We start from the raw sequence: 27,764 nt of genomic DNA, 5'->3' as shown, positions 1-27,764 counted from the left end.
CTGTCAGGAGTAACTTCTAAATGCCACTCTAGGTGTGAAACTGGAGCAATGCAATTTGTAGCCAAAAAATAAATGAATAAACCGGACAAACACAAAATCCCAGAGTATACTGGAAAACAACATGTAGTGCCAAGAATCAAAGACCTGATTTTCTGTGCCCTTTGACCTTTAGTCTATCTCAAATTAAGAGGAGACATATTGAAAGAAAACTTTATTGTTCAGAGAACTTTTATGGAGTTGCCCTGAGATTCATATTGTACCTGAGCTGAACAAGAGCCAAACGAATAATATAGTGAAGTCACACAGACACTTGGCTTGCAGTCAACCCAAGTTCAATCCACAGCATCCCCTCTGATCCTCCTAGAACTGACAAAAGTAACTTTTCAGTGCCAATCTAGGAGTGACCCCTTAGAATTCAGGTGTATCCCAAATAAAAACAAACACAAAATCCCAGAGTATACCTGGCCAACCACATGTAGTGCCAAGAAACAAACACAGGTTAGCTTCTTGCAAGTCATGTCACTTACCTACTACAATATCTCAGAGCTCCTCTACAGTGCTTATAAAAGCAAAGCGAACAAATTCTCAAAGCACCACTTTTCAAACATTTTGATTGAAAGTAGAAAACACCTTTTGCTTGAAATAATGTGTCGTGAAATGACACAGTGTCATCTCACTACCATTACACTTACAAAAATATCATGTAATGGTAAATAGCACACTAGGTCATTTCTTCATTTCTTCATCTCTTCATAATCCTCAGAGATATTGAATACATTTACTCACAAACCAGGTCATCTAGACTTTGAATTTTCTAGTTATTTGTAATGTGCTAATTGAGGAAATCATGTACTTGCTTTGGAAATAAGTTATATATTAACTTCCTTCTTGATTCATTGCTCAGACAAGAATATAAGCAAAGCCACAGGAAAAAGTTGTTTTCAAAAAACCTCACTTTCTGCCATAATGTCTAGGAAATGGATATCAACTCTTCTCCTGCTGGAGCTGGGTTATTACTTCAGTTGTGGGAGTTGTGGAAAAGTGCTGGTGTGGCCCGCAGAATACAGCCACTGGATCAACATAAAGACCATCCTCGAAGAACTCGTCCAAAGAGGTCATGAGGTGGTTGTTCTGACATCTTCAGCTTCCATTCTTGTAGATCCCAACAAAACATCCACTATTAAGTTTGAGATTTACCCAACATCTCTCTCTAAGGATGATTTTGAGGGTATTTTCAAGAAACTCATCAATTCATGGACATATGATACGCCAAAACAATCACTTTTTACATATTTTTCAAAAATGCAAGATGCACTTTGGGAATATATTGATAGTTTTCAACAGCTTTGTAAAGATGTAGTTTTCAACAAGAAACTAATGAAAAAACTACAGGAATCAAGATTTGATGTCGTTTTGGCAGATCCCGTTGGACCCTGTGGTGAGCTTCTAGCTGAAGTACTGAAAGCCCCTTTAGTGTACAGTCTCCGTTTCTCCTTTGGCTCTAAATATGAAAAGTATGCCGGAGGACTCCCACTCCCACCTTCTTATGTGCCAGTTGTTCTGTCACAATTAACTGACCATATGACATTCATGGAGAGAGTGAAAAATATGATTTATGTGCTATATTTTGACTTTTGGGGCCACAAGTTAAATGAGAAGAAATGGGATCAATTTTGTAGTGAAGTACTAGGTAAGTCAGATTTCACTTAATAAGATTTCTAAAATAGAATAAAACCTGGGAAAGTTTTGATGATTTATTATGTATTTCTAAATGCATAAAGATTTAGATTTTATATACTAATGTAATATCATATAAAATGTCTGTCATGCACAAATTATTATGGAAAGATTTCAATTTTAATGTGAATGTCAGAGCATTATGTCCCATAGTTTCTAGCACATTCCACAGAGTGATACGAAACAAGTTTAATAATTGTACATCTCAAAATGTATAAATGTCCATTTTTATTTGTTTGCTGGATGCCTTTTAATTTAGACACTTGAGACTCTTGGGGATGTTGGGTAGAGACATATAAGCTTCAAGAAAAATTATAAACTTACTTCAACAATAACATTATTTCATTTAGAAGCAAAGGAAAAGCAAAGCTGCAGAGTGCATTCATGGAAACAACCAGAGTCTCACTCCTGGACCTGGGTAAAACTTCCCCATATAATTTAGAGGGCTCTCTCAATTTGGAGAGAGAAATAAAGATCACCAACTCCTGCAAAGAATGCATGGTCCATTTTGTCCTGGTTTTTGTTAGTTCAACACTGCAGGACATACACTTTTCAGTGCCATAAACAGTACACTTGATTTCTTGCTTCTTATGCAGATCAGTGCCAAGAGGATACTCCTGGGTCTGTACTAAGGAATTACTCTGAAGTGCTCGGGGACCATATGGGGCTGCATGAATAGAAACTGGTTGTCTATATTCAAGACAAGTGCCTGTCCTATAACTCTGTTCCTGATTCATAAACAGTTTTAAAAGGAGATTTATTGATTATTTTTTTAAATTTTTTTCTATTTTATCTTATATTAAAAGATGTGACAACATGCTTCGAACATTTAAATACTATGAATGGATTACAGTTGCATCACAAGCAACTATAATCTACAATACATTTTATGGTAGATGACATGAAATTAAAACTTAAATGTATCTAGATAATTTGCATCAACAAACCACAAGTGATATTGTACCTTTGACTCTGTTGTAGAAAGATCATGGCAGAAAATTTCTTGGGATATTCACATTCCTTTTTTTCATTACCTTTACATTTATGACTTATTTTGTTGTTGTTGTTGTTTTGTTTTGTTATCTTTCAGGAAGACCCTCTACGTTATCTGAGCTAAGGGGGAATGCTGACTTCTGGCTCATTAGAACATACTGGGATTTTCAGTTTCCTCACCCAATCTTACCAAATTTTGAGTTTGTTGGAGGACTGCACTGCAAGCCTGCCAAGCCCCTACCCAAAGTGAGACTGGTCCTGTTTTTTCTTTTTACTTTAAATTTCATCTTCAGAAATCAAGCAAAGGGGCTGGAGTGATAGCACAGTGGGTACAGTGTTTGCCTTAAACGCTGCTGGCATGGTTTCAATTCCCAGCATACCATATTGTCCCCCGAGCACTTCGAGGAGTAATTCCTGAGTGCAAAGCCAGGAGTAACCCCTGAGCATTGCAGATGTGACCCAAAAACAAACAAAAAAAAAAACAGAAATCAAGCAAAATGGAAAGTTTATTTTAAAAAATAAGTCAGCGCTGTAGCACTGTCTTCCCTTGTTCATCTATTTGCTCAAGCAGGCACCAGTAATGTCTTTTGCTCAAGTGGCCACCAGTAATGTCTCCATTGTGAGACTTGTTTTTACTAATCTTAGCGTATCAAATATGTCACGGTTAAAAATAAGTCTACAACAAAATTATTTGAAACAAAATATCAACTTTATTTGCCCTTTCCTATTCAAAAAACCCTTCATTTGAGTCCCTAGAATTTTACACAGACTATTACCCTTTGAGTGGCTATTTTCAGCCATGGATGAAGGCTGTAGCAACCCTCAAAACAAGCCTATATGGGGCTGGAGTGATAGCACAGCAGGTAGGGCATTTACCATTCACGCGGCCGACCAAGGTTCGATTCCCAGCATCCCATATGGTCCCCCAGCACTGCCAGGAGTAATTCCTGAGTGCAGTGCCAGGAGTAACCTCTGTGCACAGCTGCGTGTGTCCCAAAAAGCCAAAAAAAATAAAGCCTATAGAACATGGCTTTTAACATCTTATGGAATACAAGACAATACAAAGGTTAAGTTACTGGACATAGAGGTAAATAGATAAAAATATAGATATATAGATTTATATATAAAGATTTTAATCATGTTGTAATAGAAAAGACTTATAATTTTTCTATGTTTAAAAACTGCCCATCATATAACATGCCAAGAAGATGACTTTTGAATGCAAAGGATGAGAAGATTTGTGATGGAAAGAAAAAACCTAATATGGTCTGAAATAAAACCAATTATTTTTTTTCTTCACTATTTGGCCCACACCCCATGATGCTTCAGGTATACTCCTGACTCTGCACTCAGGAATTTCTCCTGGTGGTGCTCAGGGAACCATATGGGATGCCGGGAATTTTACCTGGTCAGCCACATGCAAGATACATGCCCTACCGGCTGTACTATCATTCCAGCTGTAAAAACATACTGTTAAGATATAATTTAAAATTAGTATCCATTTAAAATGTTTTATAAATTTTAAGATTGGTCTACTTTGGATTGGCAGCAACATAAAACTGAGATTGCATTCAAGATATTATTACCTTAAAAAAAAGAGCTTAAATATAAAATTCTAATAGCCTTAAAGCATATATCCTGATGATCCTAGTGAAATACTGCATGATCCTTCTCTCTTCTCTTCTAATTACCTAACACACACATCATGGATTTGTAAGCTTATTGTGAACATCATGGGTGGTGGCCTTTTGACCTTGAAAATGTAAGAGTCTCTCAGTGGTACATGCATTCAGATATTTAGGGGAGCAGACAGCAAGGACACGCATAAGCTGCTTTTCTATTAAAGCCAAACCCAATATAAACCCTGTACCACATAGAATCACTGTTTCCTATGTGTTGTCTGGAGTGACCTCTGAATAGAGAGCCAATAGCAATCTCTGAATACAACCCCTGACCACTGAAGCTGAGCTTGAGGATGGCACAAACCCGCCCGTCGAAACATACAGAAACAAGTCTGCCTGGCCATTTCCCAACCAGGTAATATATCAGGTGTTGAAAATGACCAAGAAGTCATGTCATGAACACACACAGGCATCCATGGACCTGACTAGACAACCATGAGAGGGTTAGACAACCATGAGAGGATTTTTTTCAGTCTGAAACTTACCAGCAGCCATAGATTCAAGAAAAGTATCTGACTGTCACACCCAGGCAGGGGTAGGTTTAAGAGCAAATGAATAGGATTCAATCCCATCTGGCACTAAAGTAGTATTCAAGAACATTTTGTGTCGCAAGACTTGGAGGAGGCCAAGCAGAAAGACATGGTTCAGCATGTCAGCTATATGTGCTCTTCTGAGAGCCAATCTAGATGCTGTCCAACCATAATGGTGTGCTTATTAGGAGTTCTCATGGGCAGCTTCAAGAAGCGGTGACCCCCAATGAGCATGCTGAAGGGATTTGATCAAGAGTATGTAGATTCCACTCGGTGGTGGTACTTACTGAGGCCTGCAGCCTCTCTGGAATGCAGCAGCAGAAAGAGGAAGTTAGAGATCCACACCTACATAGTAAAAATCGAATGCACTACAAAACTTTCACACAGAAAGAATCACAACCCCTAAACCATGTGAGAACACGATAGGAATTAGAGGCCTTTGCAGTCTTCAGAGAGGACACGTGCAGGAGCGTTTTGTGCTTAGCACAGTGACTTACTTGCTGTTAGTCACATGACCTTTGGCAGAAGCCAATCTGCTTTACTACTAATATAGCAGCTTTAATATTTGTCTATACCCTCACAGAAAGCTTATCTCTTTTTCTTGGATAGGGGGAGCTGTGTTCAGCTATTTACTATAGAGATCGTTTCATTGGAATGAAATACACAATAAAGGCTTTAGTAGTTCACCAGGATTTTTTCAACCAAAAATTCCAAGCCTCTATATAAGCTAATGACTTTTACACTTATTTAGGCTGCAGGGACAGGAGAAGGAAGAGTGAAATGGAAATTATTGCCCTGTTTTACAGATTCTAATATTAGAAAATAAAATAAGATTTTAAAATTTTTTTTCTACATATTATTTGCAAAATAAAAGGCGAATATAGTTAGCACCACTGATGGAGTATGTTTGGAGACTTCCCTGTAGCCAGAAATAGTATGTGATTTATGCTCAATTAAACAGTATGCATACTCCTGTAAAAATTAAAGCAGAAGGGGCAGGAATTTCAGCACAGAGACAAAGGTGAATGCTTCGCATGCCCGAACCCTGGGTCAATCACCAACAACACATAATGCTGAATCATCTCTGAGGGCAGAGCTGGAGGACCTTGAGCATCTCCTGCTAATTCTCTGAAGTCTTTAGAAGCACAGGTGGGGCAGTTCATGTCACTCTTCACATGGCAGAGCACTTCCAGACGCCCTTGCATTGAACTGCTGTCCACATTGGCAAAAGATCATTCTGAAAAACTCCTGGTCTCCTCAGCACCATGTGAGAGAACATGCCCTCCCAAGGTGAAACTTTAACTCTCTTTGCCGCAGTGATTTTACTCTTGGGTCCGTACCTAAGAACACAAGCTCATTCATGAAAAATATATGACACATCCCCTTTGCATGGATAGGGAGAATTAACATTATCAAGATGGCAATAGTGCCCAAAGCATTATACAAATTTAATGCAGTCCCTATCTGGATACCCATGACATTTTTCAAAGCACTCTTGAAATTTATATGGAACAATAAACCCCCATGAATAGCTAAAGCAATCCTTGGGGAAAAGAAGATGGGTGGTGTCATCTTCCCCATCCTCAAACTCTACTACAAAGCAGCAGTAATTAAAACAACATAGTATTGGGATAAAAACAGACCTGCAGACCAATGGAACAAGTTGAATACTCTGTCACAGAATCCCAAATCTATGGCCACTTAATCTTTGACAAAAGAGCAAGAAATGCAAAGTAGAGCAAGGAAAGCCTCTTCAGCAAGTGGTGCTGGAAAACTGGATAGCTACCTGCAAAAAAATGAATTCTGACCTCTGTCTAATGCCATGCACAAAAGTCAGATCAAAGTGGATGAAAGACCTCAATATCAAACATGGATCTGTAAGGTTCATAGAAGAAAATGTAGGCAGAACTCTCCATGACACTGAAGTTAAAAGCATCTTTAAGGATGAAACAGCACTGCCCATGCAAGTGGAAGCAAACATCAACAAATGGGACTACGTCAAACTAAGAAGCTTCTGCACTTCAAAAGAAACAGTGACCAAAATACAAAAAGAGCCCACAGAATGGGAAAGAATATTTACCCAATACCCATCTGATAAGGGATTAATATCCAGGATATACAAGAAACTAGTGGAATTGTATAAGAAAGAACCTCAAACCCCATCAAAAAGTGAAGAGAAGAGCCATGATGATGCGTTATCCCTGTCTGAAGGCAGCAGCCTTCTGTGTGGATATTGCGGGACTGACGCTCAGCTCCCGGCCTGGCCTGATGTCTCGGCACCGTTTGAGGCCGGCACGGCCTGAGTGGAGCTTTGTGTTGTTTCCCCAATCTAGGCCTGGCCCCGTTCCTGGTGGAAGCAGCTACTCCGGAAGGTGCAGATGCACTGGCAGCTTGGACCCGGTGGGCGCCGCGTGCTGCATCGGTGTTAACTCTGCTTCCAGACTGTCTCCCTCACCGCCTGGGCTGCTGTCCTGACAGACTGACTGCCTCTTCCACCTCAGCCCCTGGTCCGGCGCCAGACTCCAGCAGAATGAGGCCGCTCAGAATCCCACAGCCGGAGGCCTGGGCTAGCGCTCTGCCTGGCCTAACCCCGGAGCAGTTGGTGACGTTTGAAGGCGGGGACTGACTGGAGGTTTTCTCTGAAGCATGAATAAATGGTCTAAAGTGTTAAAAAAAATGAAGAGAAGAAATTAACAGAAGTTTCCTCAAAAAAGAAATATAAATGTCCAAAAGGCACATGAAAAAATGCTCCACATCGCTAGTCATCAGGGAGATGCAAATCAAAACAACAATGAGATACCATCTCACACCACAGAGACTGGCACACATTCAAAAGAACAAAAGCAACCAGTGCTGCCATGGATGTGGGGAAAAGGGGCTCTCCTTGACTGTTGGTGGGAATGCGACTGATCCAGCCTATCTGGAAAACAATATGGACAGTCCTGCGAAAACTAGAAATTGGGCTTCCATATATATTGATCCTGCATTACCACTTCTGGGAATATATCCTGAGGATTCAAAAAAGAGCACAGTAGAAATGACATCTGTATCTATATATTCATTGCAGCAGTGTTCACGATAGCCAAAATCTGGAAACAATCCGAGTGCCCTAAAACAGATGACTGGTCAAAGAAACTTTGGAACATCTACACAATGGAATACTATGCAGCTGTTAGGAGAGATAAAGTCATAAAATTTGCTTATAAATGGATAGGCATGGAGAGTATAATGCTAAGTGAAATGAGTCAGACAGAGAGGGACAGACATAGAGGGACTGCAATCATTTGTGGAGTATAAAATAAAATCACATGAGGCTGACACCTAAGGACAGTAGATACAAGGGCCAGAGTTATTGCCCCATTGCTGGAAGACTGCTTCATGAGCAAACGGGAGAAGGCAGATGGAATAGAGAAGGGATCACTTAGAAAATGATGGCTGAAGGAACGAGTTGGGATGGGAGATGCATGCCAAAAGTAGATAATGGACCAAGCATGATGACCTCTCAGTGTCTGTGTTGCAAGCCATAATGCCCAAAAGGAGAGAGAGAGTATGGGGAATATTGTCTGCCTTAGAGGCAGGAGGAGGGTGGGAAAGGGAGGGTATACCCGGGATACTGGTGGTTGGGAATGTGCACTAGTGGAGGGATGGGTGTTTGATCATTGTGAGATTATAACACAAACATGAGAAAGCTTGTAACTATCTCACAGTAATTCAATAAAATTTAAAAATTTTTAAAAAATACATATATATATGTTCACACCTATATTCACAGCTGCTTTATTCACGATACTCAGTTTTGGGAAAGTGTGTGATGACAACAAACTCTTGAAAATTGTAAGCATAAGTGAGGTTCTCATGTGGTGGCTGAGAAGCTGGTGAAAGAGGATTGAGGGACAACCCTGAAGTGACACTGCGGAAGTGCTAGAAGGTCTCAGGCACTTTGACAGAAATGAAGGACAGCAACCTTACATGCCTAAAAGCATAAATGCAGTATTGCAATTATGTTAAATCATCAGGAAGAAAATAATGTCTACAATGCTAATCATATGTGTGTATTTAGCAAAAATTTTAAATATCTCTTTTACTCTAATAAAAACACTAAGATGTTTTATTTGTGTACTTTTATGTAGAAAACCTTTAGATATCATTGTATGCGCTGTCAGGTTTGAACAAAGAGCCTCAAACCTGGATGCCAAGTGCTCTATCCCTGAGTCACAACTCTGGCCCAATAATGTGTGACATGGTCTTGCTCCCCATTAAGAGAAAATTCTTTCTTCCTAGGAAATGGAAGAGTTTGTTCAGAGCTCTGGTGAAAATGGCATTGTGGTGTTTACTCTGGGGTCAATGGTCAGTAACATGCCTGAAGAGAAAGCCAATGTGATTGCATCAGCCCTCTCCCGGATTCCACAAAAGGTTAGAATTTAAAAAAGTACTAATACTGTGTTAAATTTGCAATTGTAGATTATGGTTTATAAAAGATAATTGCATATTTAGGGTTTATCAACCTGTATAGTGTCTAAATTGGAGTGATAGATTGCATGTAGCTGTCCAGTTTTCCCAGTACCATTTGTTGAATAGGTTTTCTTGGCTCTACTTTCCATTTCTTGCTTCTTTGTCAAAAATTAAGTAATCATGTGCTAAAGGGTCTGTGTCAGTATATTCACCACTATTCTATTGGTCTGCAGGTCTGTTTCTATTGCAACACCATGCTATTTTTGTTACTACTGCTTTGCCGTACAGCTTGAAGTTGGGAAAGGTGATGCCACCCATCTTCTGTTTCCCAGGGATTGTTTTAGCTATTCATGGGGGGTTATTATTAGACATTAATTTCAGCAGTGCTTTGTATATTTCTTTGAAAATGCCATGGGTATACTTATAGGGACCACAATTAGTCTGTACAATGATTTGGTGTGTTTCTATTTTGATTATGCTAATCCTTCCGATCCATGAAAAGATGATATATCTCCATTTCCTCCTGCCCTCTTTTATTTCTCAAGTGGTGTTTTGTGGTTTTCTTTGTTCAGGTCATTCACCTCTTTAGATAAAATGATTCTGAGGTACTTGATTTTCTGAGGCATTATTGTCAACAAGATGTGTTTTTTAATATCTTTTTCTTCTCCGTCATTACTTGTATATAGGAAGGTCATGGGCTTTTGGGTATTGATTTTGTAACCTGCCACTTTACTATACAAACCAATTATTTCTAGGAGCTTTTTTGTAGATTCTTAAGGATTTTCTAAGTATAGTATCAGGGCTTTGCAAAACATGATAGGTTGACTTCTTCCTTTCCTATCTGGATGCCCATGATATCTTTTTCTTGCCTAACTGCTTTGGCAAGTACTTCTAGCTGTATATTGAATAGAAGTGGCCAGAGTGGGAAACCTTGTCTTGGCCCTGCTCTTAGAGCGACAGCTCTTAGTTTTTTCCCCAGTGAGAATAATGCTTGCTGTGGGCTGTGGTTAGATGGCTTTGACTATACTGAGAACAGCTCCTTCAACTCCTGTTTTGTGGAGAGATGTGATCATAAATGGGTGCTAGTTGTTGTCAAGTGCTGTCTCATCCTTGATATGATCATATACTTTTTATCTTTTCTTTTATTGATATGGTGCATTTTGCTGATTGACTTGCGAATGTTAAACCATGCTTTCATTCCTGGGGCAAATCCTACTTGGTCGTTATGTATAATCTTTCTGATGAGTCTTTGGATTCTATATCCCAGTATTTTGTTGAGGATCTTTGTATCTGGATCTTTGTAACAGGAATATAGCCTTGTAATTCTCTTTTTGTGTGATCACTGTCTACTTTTGGTATCAGGGTGATAGTAACCTCATATAAACTGTTTGGAGTGTTTTTGTTTTGATAATTTCCTGGCGAAGTTGGAATGGGATTGGGAGTAGGTACTCTTTTTTATTTTTACTTCTTGAGGGGGGCGATTATGTGCTCTTTAAAAATTTGGAAGTTTTCATTAGTGAATCCATCTGGACCAGGACTTTTGCCTTGGGGGAGACTTGACTGCTATTTCAATTTCCTCCATAGTGATGGGACTGTTCAGGTATTCCAAATCTTCTTAGGTCAGTCTTGGGAGATAATAGGAGTCCGGGAAATTATACATTGATTTAAGGTTCTCTTGTTTCATAAATATTCTCCAAGTAGTCTATGATGATACTTTAATTACCTGTGGTTTCTGTTGTGATGCCCCCTCTTTCGTTTCTCAATTTGTTTATTAGGATTCTTTCTTTCTCTGTGCGTCTTGCTAATAGTTTTTTTTTTAATTCTTTTATTGATTCACCATGTGGAAAGTTACAAAGCTTTCAGGTTTAAGTCTCAGTTATACAATGCTCAAACACCCATCACTTCACCAGCGCACATATTCCACCACCAAGAATCACGATATACCTCCCCCCTTCCCCCCACCTCCCCAGCCCCCTACCTCACATGTGTAACTGGTAAATTTCACTTTACTTTCACTTTACTTTGATTACATTCAATATTTAAACAAAAAAATTCACTATTATTGATTTGGAGTTTCTCCCCCCTAACGTCGATCTGCTGAAAAGAAAGCATTTGGTAATTTGTTTTCCATTGATGAGAATGAAGAAATATGAGGTCAGGAGGCCGCACTAGTAGCAGCATAGTTTTGGATTTCTGTATTTTAGTATTTTAGTAACTAAGTCCAGAGAAATGTCTGTCAGGAATCGCAACATTGTAAGCTTGTACCTCTCAGCTACTTTATATTCCACATATGAGTGCGATCTTTCTATGTCTGTCTGTCTCTTTCTTTCTGACTCATTTCACTCAGCATGATACTTTCCATGTTGATCCACTTATATGCAAATTTCATGACTTCATGTTTTCTTACAGCTACGTAGTATTCCATTGTGTAAATATACCAGTTTCTTTAGCCAATCATCTGTTTTCGGGCACTCTGGTTTTTTCCATATTGTGGCTATTGTAAACAGAGCGGCAATGAACATGGAAATGCAGATGTCATCTCTACTATACCTTTTTGCCTCTCCGGGATATATTCCCAGGAGTGGTATTGCTGGGTCAAATGGGAGCTCAATTTCTAACTTTTTGAGAATCGTCCATATTGTTTTCCAAAGGGCTGAACCAGTCGGCATTCCCACCAGCAGTGAAGGAGAGTCCCTTTCTCCCCACATCCACGCCAACACCGGTTGCTTTTGTTTTTTGGGATGTGGGCCAGTCTCTGTGGTGTGAGATGATATCTCATTGTTGTTTTGATCTGCATCTCCCTGATGATTAGTGATGTTGAACATTTTCTCATGTGCCTCTCAGCCATTCGGATTTCTTCTTTGGAAAAGTTTCAGTTCATTTCATCACCCCATTTTTCGATTGGGTTGGCAGTTTTCTTCTTGTGGAGTTCAACCAGTGCATTGTATATCCTTGTTATCAACCCTTTATCGGATGGGTACTGTATAAATATCCTTTCCCATTCTGTAGATTGTCTTTGTATTTTGGTCACTGTTTCTTTTGAGTTGCAGTTTATCGGTCTTTTTTTTTTCTCATTTTACCAACTCTTGACTTCATTAACCTTTTGTATTGTATTTGGGGCTTCCAGCTCATTAATTTCTGCTCTAAATTTTATTATTTCCTGCTTCCTGTCTGTTTTGTGCTGCTTTTGTTGTAATTTTCCAAGATCTTAAGCTGTAAGGTTAAATTACTTATGTAGGCTTGTCTTTCTTTTGAAGAAATGCTTTCAGAGCTATAAACTTTATTCTTAAAACTGGTTTTGCTGTGTCCCATAAGTTTTGGTAACCCAGGTCTTCATTTTTTTTGTTTCCAGGAATCTTTTGATTTGCTCTAAGTCAATGGTTGTTCAATAGTGGGCTTATTTAATTTCCAGATATTTAGTTTGATTCTCCATCTCTGCGTGTGACTCACTTATATTTTCAGTGCATTGTGGTCTTAAAAGATCCTTCCTACATTGTGTATCCCTTAAATTTTTTAGAGCTTCATTTTGTGCTCCAGCATATAGTCTCTCTTGGAGAATGTCCCTTGTGCATTGGAGAAGAATGGGTATTCAGCTTTTGGGGGATTAAATGCCCCCCACACACACAAAGCCCCTCTTCCACTTCTTTCCACAAATAAAGTATGTCCTTTCTGAGCTTTAGTCTGATTGATCTATTGAGAAGTGATAAAGTGGCATTTAAATCTCAAACTGTGGTATTGTGTCACTATCAATGTCTCTTTTCAACTTGATGATCAGTTTTTCTAAGTATTTTTTTGATCTCTCATTAGTTGCATATATATTTAGGACTGTGAGTTCTTCCTGATCAAAGATCCCACGATCATTAAGAAATGACCTTCCTTGTCTCGATATAGTTCTTTCTTAACCTCTGTGTTCATTTTATTGTTGAAGATCTGGAGTGAACAAAAGCATAACATGGAGATTGGCAATTTCTGCATTTTAATTCAGATTGTGAGGAATACTGGGAAATATCCACATCAGAATCTATTGCTATGGATACAGAGAAGGTTGTTGTACATACTATAGAATTGAAGAAACAATAGTGGTACTTTTTGCTATATGCAGAAGTGCTAATGGTCCGTGGGGAAATAAACTCGATAATCTTACATTTCTTTTCACTATCCATTCCATTTTTAGAGCCAATATTGATTCTTTTCATATATTTCTGCAATTTTAAGCTATAAAAATTATAACATATCAGCCAGAATATAGAAAAACTTACTTCCTTAAGGTTTTTCTGATAAAGATCCTCATATTAGAGAGCTGAACTAGCTAACATTTTCTAAGATGAATATGTTCATGATTATTTAAAAATTATTGATTAAATTATTATTTACTCTAGTGAGCAATTGATGTTATGCAGCAATCTTTATTCATCCTAAGGCATTGGTTGATAATGAAATAGTGAGATCTGACAATGGATATAAGTAAATTCCTTTATCTGAATAGTTATTTAAAAATCAAACAATAATGAACGGTCAGTTAATTTCAATAATAATAAAGAAATATACCTGTACCTTAAAATTTTTTGCTATCTCAATAAATTTTTAAGGTCTAAAATTTCATAAATGCATTAATTGATTTTTATAACCACATTACTTGATGTATTGATGTGAAGCATATTATATTTATATTTTCTTGAATATAACCTAATCACTGTGCATGCTTTTCTATTATAACTGTGTTCTAGCAGTATTTACTCTAACCACTTCTTTCCCTTTTAAAGTACCTTCTGTAGAAGGATTATAAATTTCACCAAACCATCTTTTGTCGTCTTAGCATTAAAACATGCAAATTCAACATTTAAAGTGTAACTAGTTGATTGACACTTTTGTATTAACATTTATAGGTCATCTGGAGGTTTGATGGCAAGAAGCCTGAAACTTTAGGGGCAAATACTCAGCTGTACAAATGGATCCCACAGAATGACCTTCTTGGTAAGATTCTGGAACACACACACTGAAACAAGAATAAATCCTCCTGGAGTGACATCCAGTCACAAGAAATGAAAATTACCACACATAGCAACAAAAATCGATCGACAGAATTTAACTAACATATTTATTTTTCCAGGTCTATAGTGGGAGGGTGATACGTACTACTTGGCATTTTCTAATGTTTATTTCCTTCTGGCCCCATCAAGGTATCACATTTTAGATGGCATTGTTTTCCACAGACAAGTTTTCTTTAATACTGAATTAAGTCTTTCTTCTAGTTCTATCTCCGGTTTCAATTCTTTCCTCTTCCTTGGGGGTCTTCATCACAATTGAAGCCACTTATTTTCTGCTAATGACTCTACTTCCTCTAGAAAAATGTCCATGGTATCTTTCATGAAATGAACATGTCATGAGAAATACGTCATCTTTCCTTTCCTCTAATTGCAGTATATTTCCTGGATACCTTAGACTTTCTATCCTGGACAAAGTTGCTTTACTATTCCTCTTAAGGAAGACAATGATAATTTTAATTTTCATCCTTTTATTGCCCTCAAAATTATAAAATATCATTACTCCTTATATAGTCTTGCCAACATTTACTAAAACAAACAAAAATCCATACTTTTAATATTTTCAAAGAATAAAGCAAGAATGCAAGGAAATGCAGAAGCTGCAGGGTGATAGGAGTTGGAATACTTAAGTTGTGTTTTCAATGATCTGAGTGGGATTCCTGGCATCACAGGGTCCCAGAGTCACATTTGTGTCAGTCCTCTGTGCCCCAGGCCAGCAGTATTGCATCGCCTACCACTGTATCTAACCCTCCAGATTGTCCAGATATTGTCTGGACAATATCTCTGGAATAAACGGCCTCTCTAAGATGAGGATGGCTGCAAAAAACAGTCATTCTTTTTTCAGTAACTGTGGTGTAATACAGTAAGAGGTGGCAGTATGAGGAAAAGTCCTAAAAAGTCCTAAAAAAGCAAGGTCTTATATGCTATTAATTAAACATTCACAGGTTTTAAAAAACTTGAGCTACTTTGTACTTCCCATGTTTCTGAAGAAAAAGATGTCCTTCATTTAAACACTTGGGCCTCCTAGTTATAAGGAACAAGAGAAAAGAAACTACTTTGGGAGCCAGAGGGATAATACAGCTGTGCTTTCCTTGCACACTTCCAGCCCATGTTTGATCCTCTGCAACCCATATGGTCTCTCAGCCACAACATGAGTCATCCCTAAGTGCTGAGTCAGGAACAAGTTCTGAACGCTGGCTGGCTTTGCCCTAAAATCAAAATACTTATTCTTATTTGATAAGTAGAATAAAAGATAAAGGGGCTGGAGAGATAGCACAGCGGGGAGGGCGTTTGCCTTGCATGCGGCCGACCCGGGTTCAAATCCCAGCATCCCATATGGTCCCCTGAGCACGGCCAGGGGTAATTCCTGAGTTCAGAGCCAGGAGTAACCCCTGTGCATCGCCAGGTGTGACCCAAAAAGTAAAAAAAATAAAAGAATAAAAGATTAAAAAAAATAAAATGACTTTCCATGATATACCTAAATTCATATGTAATATTAAAAAGCCTGTCACTTCAAATACAAAAATGATCAAATACCTGAAAAGTCTAAACAGGGACATTGTAATAAAACAATATATATAAGGAAGCACAGTTCCATAGGTGACTCATATACAAAGGTAATTCATATAAACGTCACTTTCTGTAAGAAATAGCAGTTCTTTTGTGTATATTATTAAAGAAGTGAAGTCACAGAGACCCAGAACACACAACTTGATTGCACACACAAGACCAGATCCTAGAGCTCGCTCAAAGTGACAGTAATGCAGAGGCAGGAGAAGCCCTCGCACAGCCAAGCCAAAAGGATAAAAAAGAAAGAAAGAAGAAACTAATTTGTTTGTCCTGAATTCAGACTTGGCACTATACCATCTCTCTCTTCCCAAATTTTTTTCGTAATAGCTATGTACAAGCCTTCCTTTAAAATGCAGTGGGTCATGATGATAGTATGGTGGAAAGTTAAATTGTCTTCATGTGACTGACTTTGCTTTCATCACTGCATCCCAAAAGGTTCCCTGTGCACTGCCAGGAGTAATCCAGAGACAGCCTGCAGTGTCCCAAATACCAAAGCAAACAAATAAACCAGAAATCACATCATCTGCATACAAAATCACATGATGCAATGGTACCATTTCAAGTACCAGTATAAGAGAGTTACTTATTGTGAAAGTGCTGTTGAATACAATGCAACATTGCAATATAGAAGACTTTGTAGTGAATTTCTAACTTCTTAAAATTCACTCGATTGTAGGTCATCCCAAAACCAAAGCTTTCATCACTCATGGTGGGACCAACGGCATCTATGAGGCAATTTACCACGGGGTGCCTATGGTGGGCATTCCCCTGTTTGGGGATCAGCCCGATAACATCGCTCATATGCAGGCCAAGGGAGCAGCTGTCAGGGTGGACTTTGAAACAATGTCAAGCTCAGATTTGCTCAATGCATTGAAGACAGTCATCAGTGATCCTTGGTGAGTATCACAACATTTTAACAAATAATACCTATGCACAGGAACTTTTGCCAATACATATTTATGTCATTTAAAAGATTAAATGTGTAATGAATAAGATGATGAAGCCCATCTTACTAATATTTTCAACCATTTATTTAATAGTTCTATTCACCCATTAAGTTATAATGTAACAGATTACTGTTCAAGCTTGCAGCTTAAACCATATAAAGACTTATAAGAAATTGAAGAATATTCCTATGCCATAGAAATCTCAGAAGTAGAGAATGAAGAGCTTAAATTGAAATAACTACTTCCAGTCATAGTCAAATTCTAAAATGTGTGTATCATCAATCTCAATAAATGACATCTATTGGTTTGCTTGTATTTTTAAGTCATGGCCAGTCGACCCCGGTAAACCGAAGTATGATCCCCCGAAGTTGCCAGACTTACTCCCTAAGGGAGCAGGAGTGGGAAGGGGAGAAGCCTCTGGCCTGGCCCTCCACTCACTGCGGGATTCCTGCCCCTGCTGCAGCTACAGTGGAGAAAAAGAACCCAAGAAAGAACCCCGAAGAGGTGGGAAGTCTGGTGGTCAAGCAGTCTCTGTTTATTAGCCCTTACACAGGGGTATTTATACACCTTCTTAGGGTGGAATTCTCATGCAAGGCAGGTAGGCCTCCTTCATCCTGTCCCTAATGATTTGCATATCCTGTTTAGGGCCTCTTATCAGTATGGGCAGGTGGTCACAGTCTTGCCCCTCACCCTCAACCAGAGTGCCCGAGTGTGGAGAGTGCTGGAGTGAGCCCCTGGGTCTTTGTAAACAGGGCTGGCTCTTGCTTCAGGGGCAGGGGATTTGGTCAAAGTCTCAGGCTAGCTGCTGAGACCCCCAACACTTGTATAAAAGTGTTTTCCTAATACAGATAGTTAATAGATAGCATTCACCTAAACTGTATATTTTGAACAACTCCAGTAAAATTTAGGACATTTCAAATCTCACACACTTGAGGCCGGAAATATACCATGGTGAGTAGGGGTCTTGTTTGCACGCAGCTGACTTGGTTCCAATCTCCAGAATCCCAAATATGGTTCCCTGAGCGTTGGCAAGAGCAATCCCAGAGCCAGGAGGAAGCCTCAGCACTGCTGGCTGTGTCTGAAAAAATGAACAAAACAAAGACAGACCAAAATCTTACACACACTGTAAGACGCTTTGAACTCTCCCACTCTAATCAAACTTCAATTCAGATTCTATGTTTCTCAAATATTCTAGTAGGAACATTTTGTACAAATGAAACCATGTCAAATATGTACTCATATATACATCTAGCTTTCTTCATTTAACATAATGTACCTAATTGCTTTATTCATGTGGCAATTTTATACTGCTGAAAAATAGTTCTGGGTTGGCTATATCACATAACCTGTCCATTAATCATACATGAACTTTTTTTCTACTATGAATTTTATGAACTTTTTTATGCATTTATTTGTTGTTCAACAAATGTTTTCCTTTCTCTGGGCATATATCTGACAGCAGTTTTCCTTGAATACCACTGGCAGTTTTCCTTGAATATATGATGACATTTACAAAAAAATGTCTATCTGAAGTCCAGAGACGTTTTGATAATGTATTTTTCTTTTAATTTTTATATTTTTAAAGTAATTTATAAAGTATTTTGTAAAGTAATTCATGACATTGGCAACTATGGCCTGATCTGCCTGTTGTTCATCGTCTATAAGTTATTCACTCTAGTCATCATAAGTTGAACTGGAAGATCACCAGACGTGGACAACCATGCAAGCAAGCCTGTTTCCTAAAAGGATTCAGCACGATCGACCATATCCACACAAAGACCAAGCTCATTGAGGTTTTGCAAGAGTTCAAGGTGCTGCTCTGTCTAATGTTCGTGGATTTAAAGAAGGCCTTTGATTCTGTTGAGACTGAAGCGGTCATCAAAGCCATAGCCAAACAGTGTGTTCAAACTCAGGCCATCAGGATCCAACGTGAACTGTATTATGGATTTACCACTAGGATCTCACCATTCTGCAAGGAAGTGATCATCAATGTAAAGAGAGGGGTTCTGGAAGGTGACACTATTTCACTGAAACTCTTCAATGCCACCCTCAAGAATATCATGAGACAACTGGAATGGGAAAGTATGGAAGTGAAGATAGACGGTCGGTAGCTACACCACCTCAGCTTTTTCTGATGACATCGCTCTAATAACACCAAACATTAGCCAAGCAGCATGAATGCTGGCTGACTTCACTCATGAGGGTGGAAAGGTCGGACTGCAGCTGAATCTCACAAAGGCAACGTTCATGAGAAACGAATTAGTTCTTGATGTTCCATTTGCTCTCAATGGAACGAACTTCTCCAAACGCAGCAGTTATGTGTACCTAGGTTGAGAACTCAATATGACAAATGACCTGGCACCTCAGCTCCACAGGAGGAAGAGAGTGGTGTAGAATGCCTTTAAGAGCATCAAAGAAGTGGTTAAGAGGACAAAAAACCTCCGGCTCCAGGCACATCTTTTCTACTCCACCATTCTTCCTGCACTAACATATGCCTCAGAGACCTGGGCCCTCTGAAAACAGGATAAGAACGCTATTCAGTCTCCCAAAGAGAAATCTAAAGAGCTGTGTTTGGAATAGCATGTTTCACTCAACTGGGGGAAGGAATCCAGAGTTCTGACCTCCATAGACAATTGAGAATCAGGGATGCTGTCTTTTTTGCCAAGGTGTCAAAAATCACATGGGCCGGACACACAATGCAAATTGGAGATGACCATTGGACTAAAGGGGTTACTGACTAGATTCCACCAGACATCAAAAGGCAGTATGGCTGCCCACCTACAAGATGGTCAGACTTCTTCATCAAGACCCTGAACAAATGGTTTGAGGCTTTTAATGTTCCTGGAGCGAGCAGTCACCATTGAGCTACACTAGCACACGACGGGGACAAATGGAGATGTTACTGAAGCTACTTGAGCAAATCGATGAGCAAAGAGATGACAAGTGATACAAGTGATAAAGTAATTGACAAAATTTCATTACATTTAAAATTCAAACACCAACCACGCCACCATTACTTCCTCCCACCACCATATTTCAGATGTTTCCATCCCAAACCCAAATCCTTGCCCCAAAGCAGAACCAAAATAATATATTTTGTATTGTTTGTTATGAAAAAATGCTACATAAAAGTCTCCTTACAGGAAAGAGTGTGGAGATTGTTGTATTTAAACCCAAGGATCATTAAGCCCTTCTATAAGAGATCACTGACTTTAACCTTATTAAAGGTTGAGGCGTGTGTGTGCTTATACATATATAAAATATATATTATGTATTATATATTAAATGTATATTTCCCTCTAAGATTGGTTGCCTCCTACTACTGAACCTTATCAAATGTGGTACGGTAATCTTGGAGTGTGGGTAGGGTGTGTGGTTTGAAGTATCATGCAGCCGGGAACCAGGAATAGATTCATTCATGGGTGATGTTTGGCCCGAGTGTGTGGAGAGCCACCATGAGCATGGTGACAGTTAAGTTTTGGAGGGTTTTGGCAGCCACGTCTGGATCCCTTGGGGCGGGGAGGGGTCTCAACCACCCCGCTCCAGGGCGCCCCAAGTGAAACAGCCTGGCACGGGGTCAAGTGGCATGACTATAGTAAGTGCCATGTTATGGTCCCTTTGAGGGAGAAGGACTAACATTTTGATATTTTAAACATTAACTGTGAGATTTTTCCACACTATGGCTAAAGCGTTTTATCAGAAGTCTTTTCTACTAGCACAATCCCAGTAGGCATATACTGGTTTTCAGTTGTAGTATTGCTTTAAATTTTTCTTATACTTCAGTTATAAAGTTTCTTTTCATATGGCTAAGACATCATATATTCTCTTCTGAAAAATACATGCTAAATTTTTGCACGCTTTTAACCCAGTGTTTGTTTAAACCCATAATGAAGACTTGATGCTTACATTAAGTAGCAATATGGCTTCTTAAGATTAATTATTATAATCAATAACTTTTTTTGACTTTTTGGGTCACACCCGATGATGCACAGGGGTTCCTCCTGGCTTTGCACTCAGGAATCACTCCTGGCAGTGCTCAGGGGATCATATGTGATGCTGGGAATCGAACACGGGTCTGCCATGTGCAAGACTAACGACCTACCTACTGTACTATCACTCCAGCCTCTATGATCAATAATTATAATTAATTATGTAATGAAAATAATGACAGAATACAGTATATTATTTCAAAGCATTTATCATGCTGAGCAAATGATACTTCTGGTTTTTGACTGTACACTTAGAAACAGATATGGTTTTATGTCTGATAACATAAATCCTAAATGTTTATGCATTTTAAAGTATTTCTTCTTATGTATTTCATGTAATATGATAAAATTTGTAATGTTCAGTACAGTACTCTTAAATTTTTTTTTAATTTATTTATTTTTAATTAGAGAATCACCGTGAGGGTACAGTTACAGATTTATACACTTTTGTGCTTATACTTCCCTCATACAAAGTTCGGGAACCCATCCCTTCACCAGTGCCCATTCTCCACCACCCGTAAACCCAGCGTCCCTCCCACCCTCCCCAATCCCATCTCCCCCCCACCCCACCCTGCCACAGTGGCAAGGCATTCCCTTCTGTTCTCTCTCTCTAATTAGCTGTTGTGGTTTGCAATAAAGGTGTTGAGTGGCCACTGTGCTCAGTCTCTAGCCCTCATTCAGCCCGCAACTCCCTTCCCCCACATGGCCTTCGACTACAATGTAGTTGGTGATCGCTTCTCTGAGTTGACCTTTCCCCGGAACGTGAGGCCAGCCTCGAAGCCATGGAGTCAACCTCCTGGTACTTATTTCTACAGTTCTTGGGTGATAGTCTCCCACTCTGTTATTCTATATACCATAGATGAGTGCAATCTTTCTATGTCTGTCTCTCTCTTTCTGACTCATTTCACTCAGCATGAAACTTTTCATGCCCATCCACTTAACTACAAAATTCTTGACCTCCTTTTTTCTAACAGCTGCATAGTATTCCATTGTATAGATGTACCAAAGTTTCCTCAACCAGTCATCCGTTCTGGGGCATTCGGGTTTTTTCCAGATTCTGGCTATTGTAAACAGTGCTGCGATGAACATACATGTGCAGATGTTGTTTCGATTGACAGTACTCTTAAATTTAAAATGTATTTCTATTCTCATATTATTGTTGAATTAGACAAATACCTAAAAACATATTCTGGATGAAAATGTTTATTAATTTAAAATGTCAAAACAAAGATTAATATCAAAAAAATAAAGAAAATTGGCAATATAAAAAGAACTATAATGATATCCTACGTTTAAATAGGCATGTACTAGCATTAAATTTTTCCAGAATAAACTGGATAAAAATTTCAAACATGTCACAGAGTAATTAAAAATACACTTACATATGATTTATAACCATAGTTTTAATAAGAGCACAAGCACAATCAAATAATTGCACTAAATATTGTTAATTACAAAAGTAGAAAATGATCAACTTCAGAATCACTATAAAACAATTTAACAATCTACTAATCTAGAATACTTTAGGCAAGAATGGTTACTAAAATAAATGCAAATATTTCATAATGATAAACAACCTTCTTCATAAGGGACAATTGTCTCTGGTAACAAAAGGCTAATTGCTAAAAACACAACTAATGTGTAATCATTAGTCATTAGAGAAAACATTAAATGAATTGTCAATAATATAAGATTTGCCAGAATAATGACATTTTTCCTAAAATTTTTTTGCAGAACACAGTTTGAGATCGTAACCTAGATGATATAAAATAATTGAGAACATAATTTATTTCAAATATTCATACATGAACTATAAGCCAAGATACAGTTAATGAGGAAAATACACATGATATACAGTATATTTTCTTAATCAAGTCAGCTAACTGAATTTCAAAGTATCAGGATGAGAACAAAATAAAGCATATTTATCCTATACTCCTTCTTCAATGTACAATAGTTATAAGCTGAAAAATTCCTATTAAACACTAAAATGCCAGTGAAAGACACCCAAATATACTGCTGTATCCATGGTCCTATGACATCAGCTTCATTTTAGGGGTGACAGTTATAAGCCCTAAAGGGAACACTTCCGAAATCTCACTTCTCTCAATGTGCCCTTTGGGGCTCTTCCTTAGGTATAAGGAGAATGCCATGAAACTAAGGGCAATTCAACGAGATCAGCCAGTGAAGCCTCTGGACAGGGCGGCCTTCTGGATAGAGTTCGTCATGCGCCACAAAGGAGCCAAACACCTGCGGCCCGCCTCCCACGGCCTCACCCTGCTCCAGTACCACTCTCTGGACGTGATCGGCTTCCTGCTGGCCTGCGTGGCAGCTGCCCTGTGGCTCATCACCAAATGCTGCCTGTGCTGTTGCCGGCTGTTTTCTAAAGCAGGGAAGAAGGAAAAGAGGCACTAGTTGCATCTGGGGTCCAACGCTGCTCTCCCTCACAGGCAGGACCCCTCCGGTTTTTTCCCAGAAAGAAGCTGAAGGGCTTGGATTCGTTTCTCTTTTGACAAAAAATATTTTTCTGGTTTGATTTCTTATTTTGAAATTTGCTTGTCAATTGTTAACTACCAGTTAGATTGCTAATTATGTCATTCCAAGAAGAAAATAAAGATATCTAAAATTTTTCTGTGTTATGTGTTATTCGGTCACATTGGGTTGTCCTTTGTCCTCCCTCAGGTTTATTGAGCTACTCTCACAACAGTGCCCTTGAAGCACACCTGTTTCCATCAGGCACTAATAATCCTATATTGCTTTTCTCTTTCCTTCATGTCACTTGAATTCTTTAGCAATGTTTTTTCTGTATAGACACAGGAAGACAGTTGATGCTATGCTTTGTAACATGGAATTAATTGACTCCGAAATAATATTTACTCCTGGGCATCCATATTTACTTGACTTAATCCTCAGCCACCCTCTGTTCCTAGCACTCCAAAAGCAGGGTCCCCGACAAAGGCACTGAATGGACCCAAGGCAAGCTGTAAGCTACCCTGGCATAGAAAGGAGAAAGAAAAAGACTAGATGACAATGATGACTGGAAGTAGAGGACTACAGGAATACGATGAGACAAGGAAGAAGATATAATGAAGTGGAAGACTTTGAGGTCTATGAGAGACTAGGATGATAGAACTATGATGACATGGACTACAACCAAAACTACGACTATGCTTGTGCAGTATGGGGAGAGATCGCACTAGGCTGGGGAGGAAAGAGATATAAACTGACTGCCCACCAGACGGGGGTCCGGGCCCTGTTTCTCTCTTCCCTTGTCTGTCCGTCTGCTGTTGTCATGGGCCAGCCTGGGGAGGCGGCTCTAGGTCAACAAAAGCTTGCATCCCATGTGTACCACCCCCACCACCCGTGCCTTTTCTTTTGAAACTCAGAATATGTGTGGAAGAATATAGTTCAATTTTTTTAAAAAACTGTATAGAAATTACTGAGATAAATTTCAATTTCGAAATTCACTATGTGCAAATAAGCAACTTTAAAATATTATTTAAGGTATTATATACAATATTATTGCACATGGCTGTGCATATTACTGTGGATATTATGTATATACTGTTTCATGTGTGTAATAACACTAATGTGTACTCAGCATATAAAGGGAATAGTCTACCCTCATTTTGGACTTACCTATGTAGTTTTGAATTTTTCCATTCTATGTTTAAAACTATATAAAATAATGCACATGCTTCTGTTTCAGAGGTTATTAATGATGTTTTCATGTGTGTGTTTCTGTGAGTGTGAAGAAAAAAGTATTGTTAAAAAGACATTTAGAGACTTTATGGGGGAAAAATGGAAATATATGTGCTCAAGAGAGAACATGGATTCTCTAGAATGCAAAAACCAAAGAAAAAAAGGTAGAAAAATTATTCCTAATAGATATTAAATAATTAAATATGTGATCCTTATACAGTGAAAGCTACACATTGCTTTTAAAGTAATTGTATTTTATATGTTTTAACCCAACTAAAATCTGTGGAGAGCCGCCACGGAACCGTGCTTCGTAGATAACACCTGATACGGAATCAGGATGTCTCGTCACGCCACAAGCTGTAACTAGTTTATCAGCTGCAGACACTTGGGCCTAAGCAAGCAGCGAGGGGTATATAAGGAGGGAAGCTGCCTAGTTAGAGAGGGGGTTCCTCCTCGTTCGTCCCTCGTTCCTCTTCTTTCCCGTTTTGCTTAAGAAGATCTCTGAATAAATCACTGCCAGAAGAATCTCCAGGTTGCGTGTTTTCTTATAGTATTTTATGTTTTAACCCAACTAAAATATTTAAACTAGCTTATCTCCCAAGCAAATATCTACTTCAAATCTGCATCTTGCAGCACTAATGATTAAAACAATTACATGCCACAAAAATTCTCTACTAAATAAATAAAAATTTTACCTAAGTAATGTAAATAAGGATACTTTAAAAACCTATGGCAAAATTCACAGAAAATAGTAAGAAAGAACTAGAAGTCATAGAACAAATTTTAACATAGGGCAGAAAGACACATTGGTGGAGTGCTGCTATTCATAAGCTGAACCAATTTGATCCCAGCACCCCATGTCTATCAGGATTGATCCCTGAGCACAGTCAAGAGTGAGCCCTAAGAACTTCAGGAAAGTCCCCCTAAAATACATGAATGTAACTACATGCAATGAAATTCAATGTTTAAGTATAATATTTCCCTTTTCTACTAGGAAGCCCTGAATCTACTTTGTGTCTCAGCTTATTACCTTATTATGATAATTTCTGATAACACAATTTTATAAAACATAATCTTCTGATCTTAGCTTGTTTCAGATAACTAGGTCTTTTATTTTTTTAGAAATGGCCTTTTAGCTGAAAAAAAAGTTTGGTGCATTATAGTCATACTGCCTTTATCCATCATTCATCATTTGAATGCATCCACATAGGACTTTTATGAACATTGAAGAACATGTTTTTATTCAGGGTGTTGTTTTATCATGGGGGCACACCAGTTCTGTTCAAGACTTGTTACTGAACCTGTGCTATGGCAGAAATTTGAGGATCCTCAATGGAACCAGGGATCAAACTCAGCTGAGTTAGGGGAATGACTGACACCTTGCCTGAGGTCTGCTTCTTTGGTCTGTAATATGTGTTCTCATGTGTACCCAGAAGTCACAACTGGCAGTTCTCACTCTGCTTCTCTGCTGTTTTCTCCTCACTCTGCCGAGAATAAAGACCTGTGTCTTCAGGTAGGTATAGACTGACATGGCAGCCACACAGAGGGAGAGAGTCCTTTGGGGGTTTTACACTGAAGTTATAAAGCCAGCCACTATGTACCCATGACTTGAGATGGAGACAGAAAAATCCTGCTGCTTACAAGGCAGCCAAGGATAAATCCCCGACTTTGACACAGTATGTCGAATAAAGAGGCTTATAGCCTTGTTCCAGAAAGCTGTGGGGCTTAAAGAATCCAAGTTACCCTCTGCCTCCTGGGGATGTGTGACTGAGCTGGGTCCTGGCTGCTCATCACCACCCATTCCACTCTGAAATGCTCAGCACTCTCTCCAGCTTGTCTCGGTCAGGAAATGTACAAAAGTCTCTTCCCGATTGGGATTTTCTCATTTGAGGGATTAGAAACACTCTCACTTCACACCCTCTCTCCCATCAAGACCCTGCCTCCACAACTTCTTCATCTACTCTGTGCTGGCTACTTGGCTGCTTCCAGGTTTTTGTAAGGTAAATAATATTACACTAAACATACTTGTATACATACAAAAGCAGTCCTTGGCAAACCTTGATTACATACATAGGAGTGGATTTCTGTGATTGAAAATACTCATACCTTTCATAGATTTCACCATTTAGACTCAATTCATATTAATAAAGTAGGGGTGCTCCTATTGCCCACAACTCTTTCCTCTGTCCTTCTGATATAAATGACTCATAAAGGGCTGTTCTTAAGAGTGAGATGAGATTTCACAGTCTTTAACTTGCATTTCACTTATAATAAGACCTGATGTGCAATATTTTTCAGTGCCCTTTAACCTTCTCTACATCTCAATTTTGGAGATGTCATATTGGAAGAAAACTGTGTTGTTCAGAGAGCATTTATGGATTTACTCTGTGAATTAAATGGCACCTGAATCAAACCAGGCCTTTGTCAATAGTAAGTGGTTAGTTGCATGCTGTCAATCAAGTTCTATCCCTAGCATGACTTCTGGTCCCCCTAGCACTGCCAGGAGTAATTTCTAAACGCCAATCTAGGAGTGAACCTGGAGCAATGCAAAGTGTAGCCAAAAAATAAATAAAAACTAAACCAAGCAAACACAAAATCCCAGAATATACCTGGAAAACAACATGTAGTGCCAATAATCAAAGACTTTATGCACAATATTTTTCTGTGCCCTTTGACCTTCAGTATAGCTCAAATTTGGAGGGGGCATATCGGAAGAAAACTGTGTTGTTCATGGAACTTTTATGGAGTTGCCCTGGATTCATATCATACCTGAGCTGAAGCAGAGCTGAACAAAACATACAGTGAAATCAGACATACACTTGGCTTGCAGCCAACCCTAGTTCTATCCACAGCATTCCCTCTGGTCCCCCTAGAACTGACAAAAGTAACTTTTCAGTGCCAATCTAGGAGTGACCCCTTAGAATTTCAGAGGTATCCTAAAACAAAAACAAACACAAAATCCCAGAATACACCTGACTAACCACATGTAGTGCCAAGAAACAAACCCGAGTCAGCTTCTTGCAAGACCAGTCACTTGTCTACTGCAATATCTCATGGCACCTCTACAGTGTTTATAAAACAAGTTCTCAAAGCACCAGTTGTCAGACATTCTGATTGA

General features: G+C 38.8%; 1 protein-coding gene across 1 annotated transcript; it reads left to right on the top strand.

The window, feature by feature from the left end:
- Positions 1-966: 966 nt before the first annotated feature.
- LOC101549421 (UDP-glucuronosyltransferase 2B31-like) lies at positions 967-23,359 on the top strand. Its single transcript, XM_055140004.1, has 6 exons — positions 967-1,690; positions 2,828-2,976; positions 9,224-9,355; positions 14,281-14,368; positions 16,685-16,904; positions 23,080-23,359. The coding sequence occupies exons 1-6, from the start codon at positions 967-969 to the stop codon at positions 23,357-23,359; spliced, it is 1,593 nt and encodes a 530-aa protein (XP_054995979.1).
- The last annotated feature ends 4,405 nt before the right edge of the window (positions 23,360-27,764 follow it).

This window comes from Sorex araneus, chromosome 5 (assembly GCF_027595985.1).
Source record: "Sorex araneus isolate mSorAra2 chromosome 5, mSorAra2.pri, whole genome shotgun sequence".
Lineage (NCBI taxonomy): Eukaryota > Metazoa > Chordata > Mammalia > Eulipotyphla > Soricidae > Sorex > Sorex araneus.
Note: the sequence above shows the minus strand (reverse complement) of the source record. Positions and strands in the feature narration are given on the sequence as shown.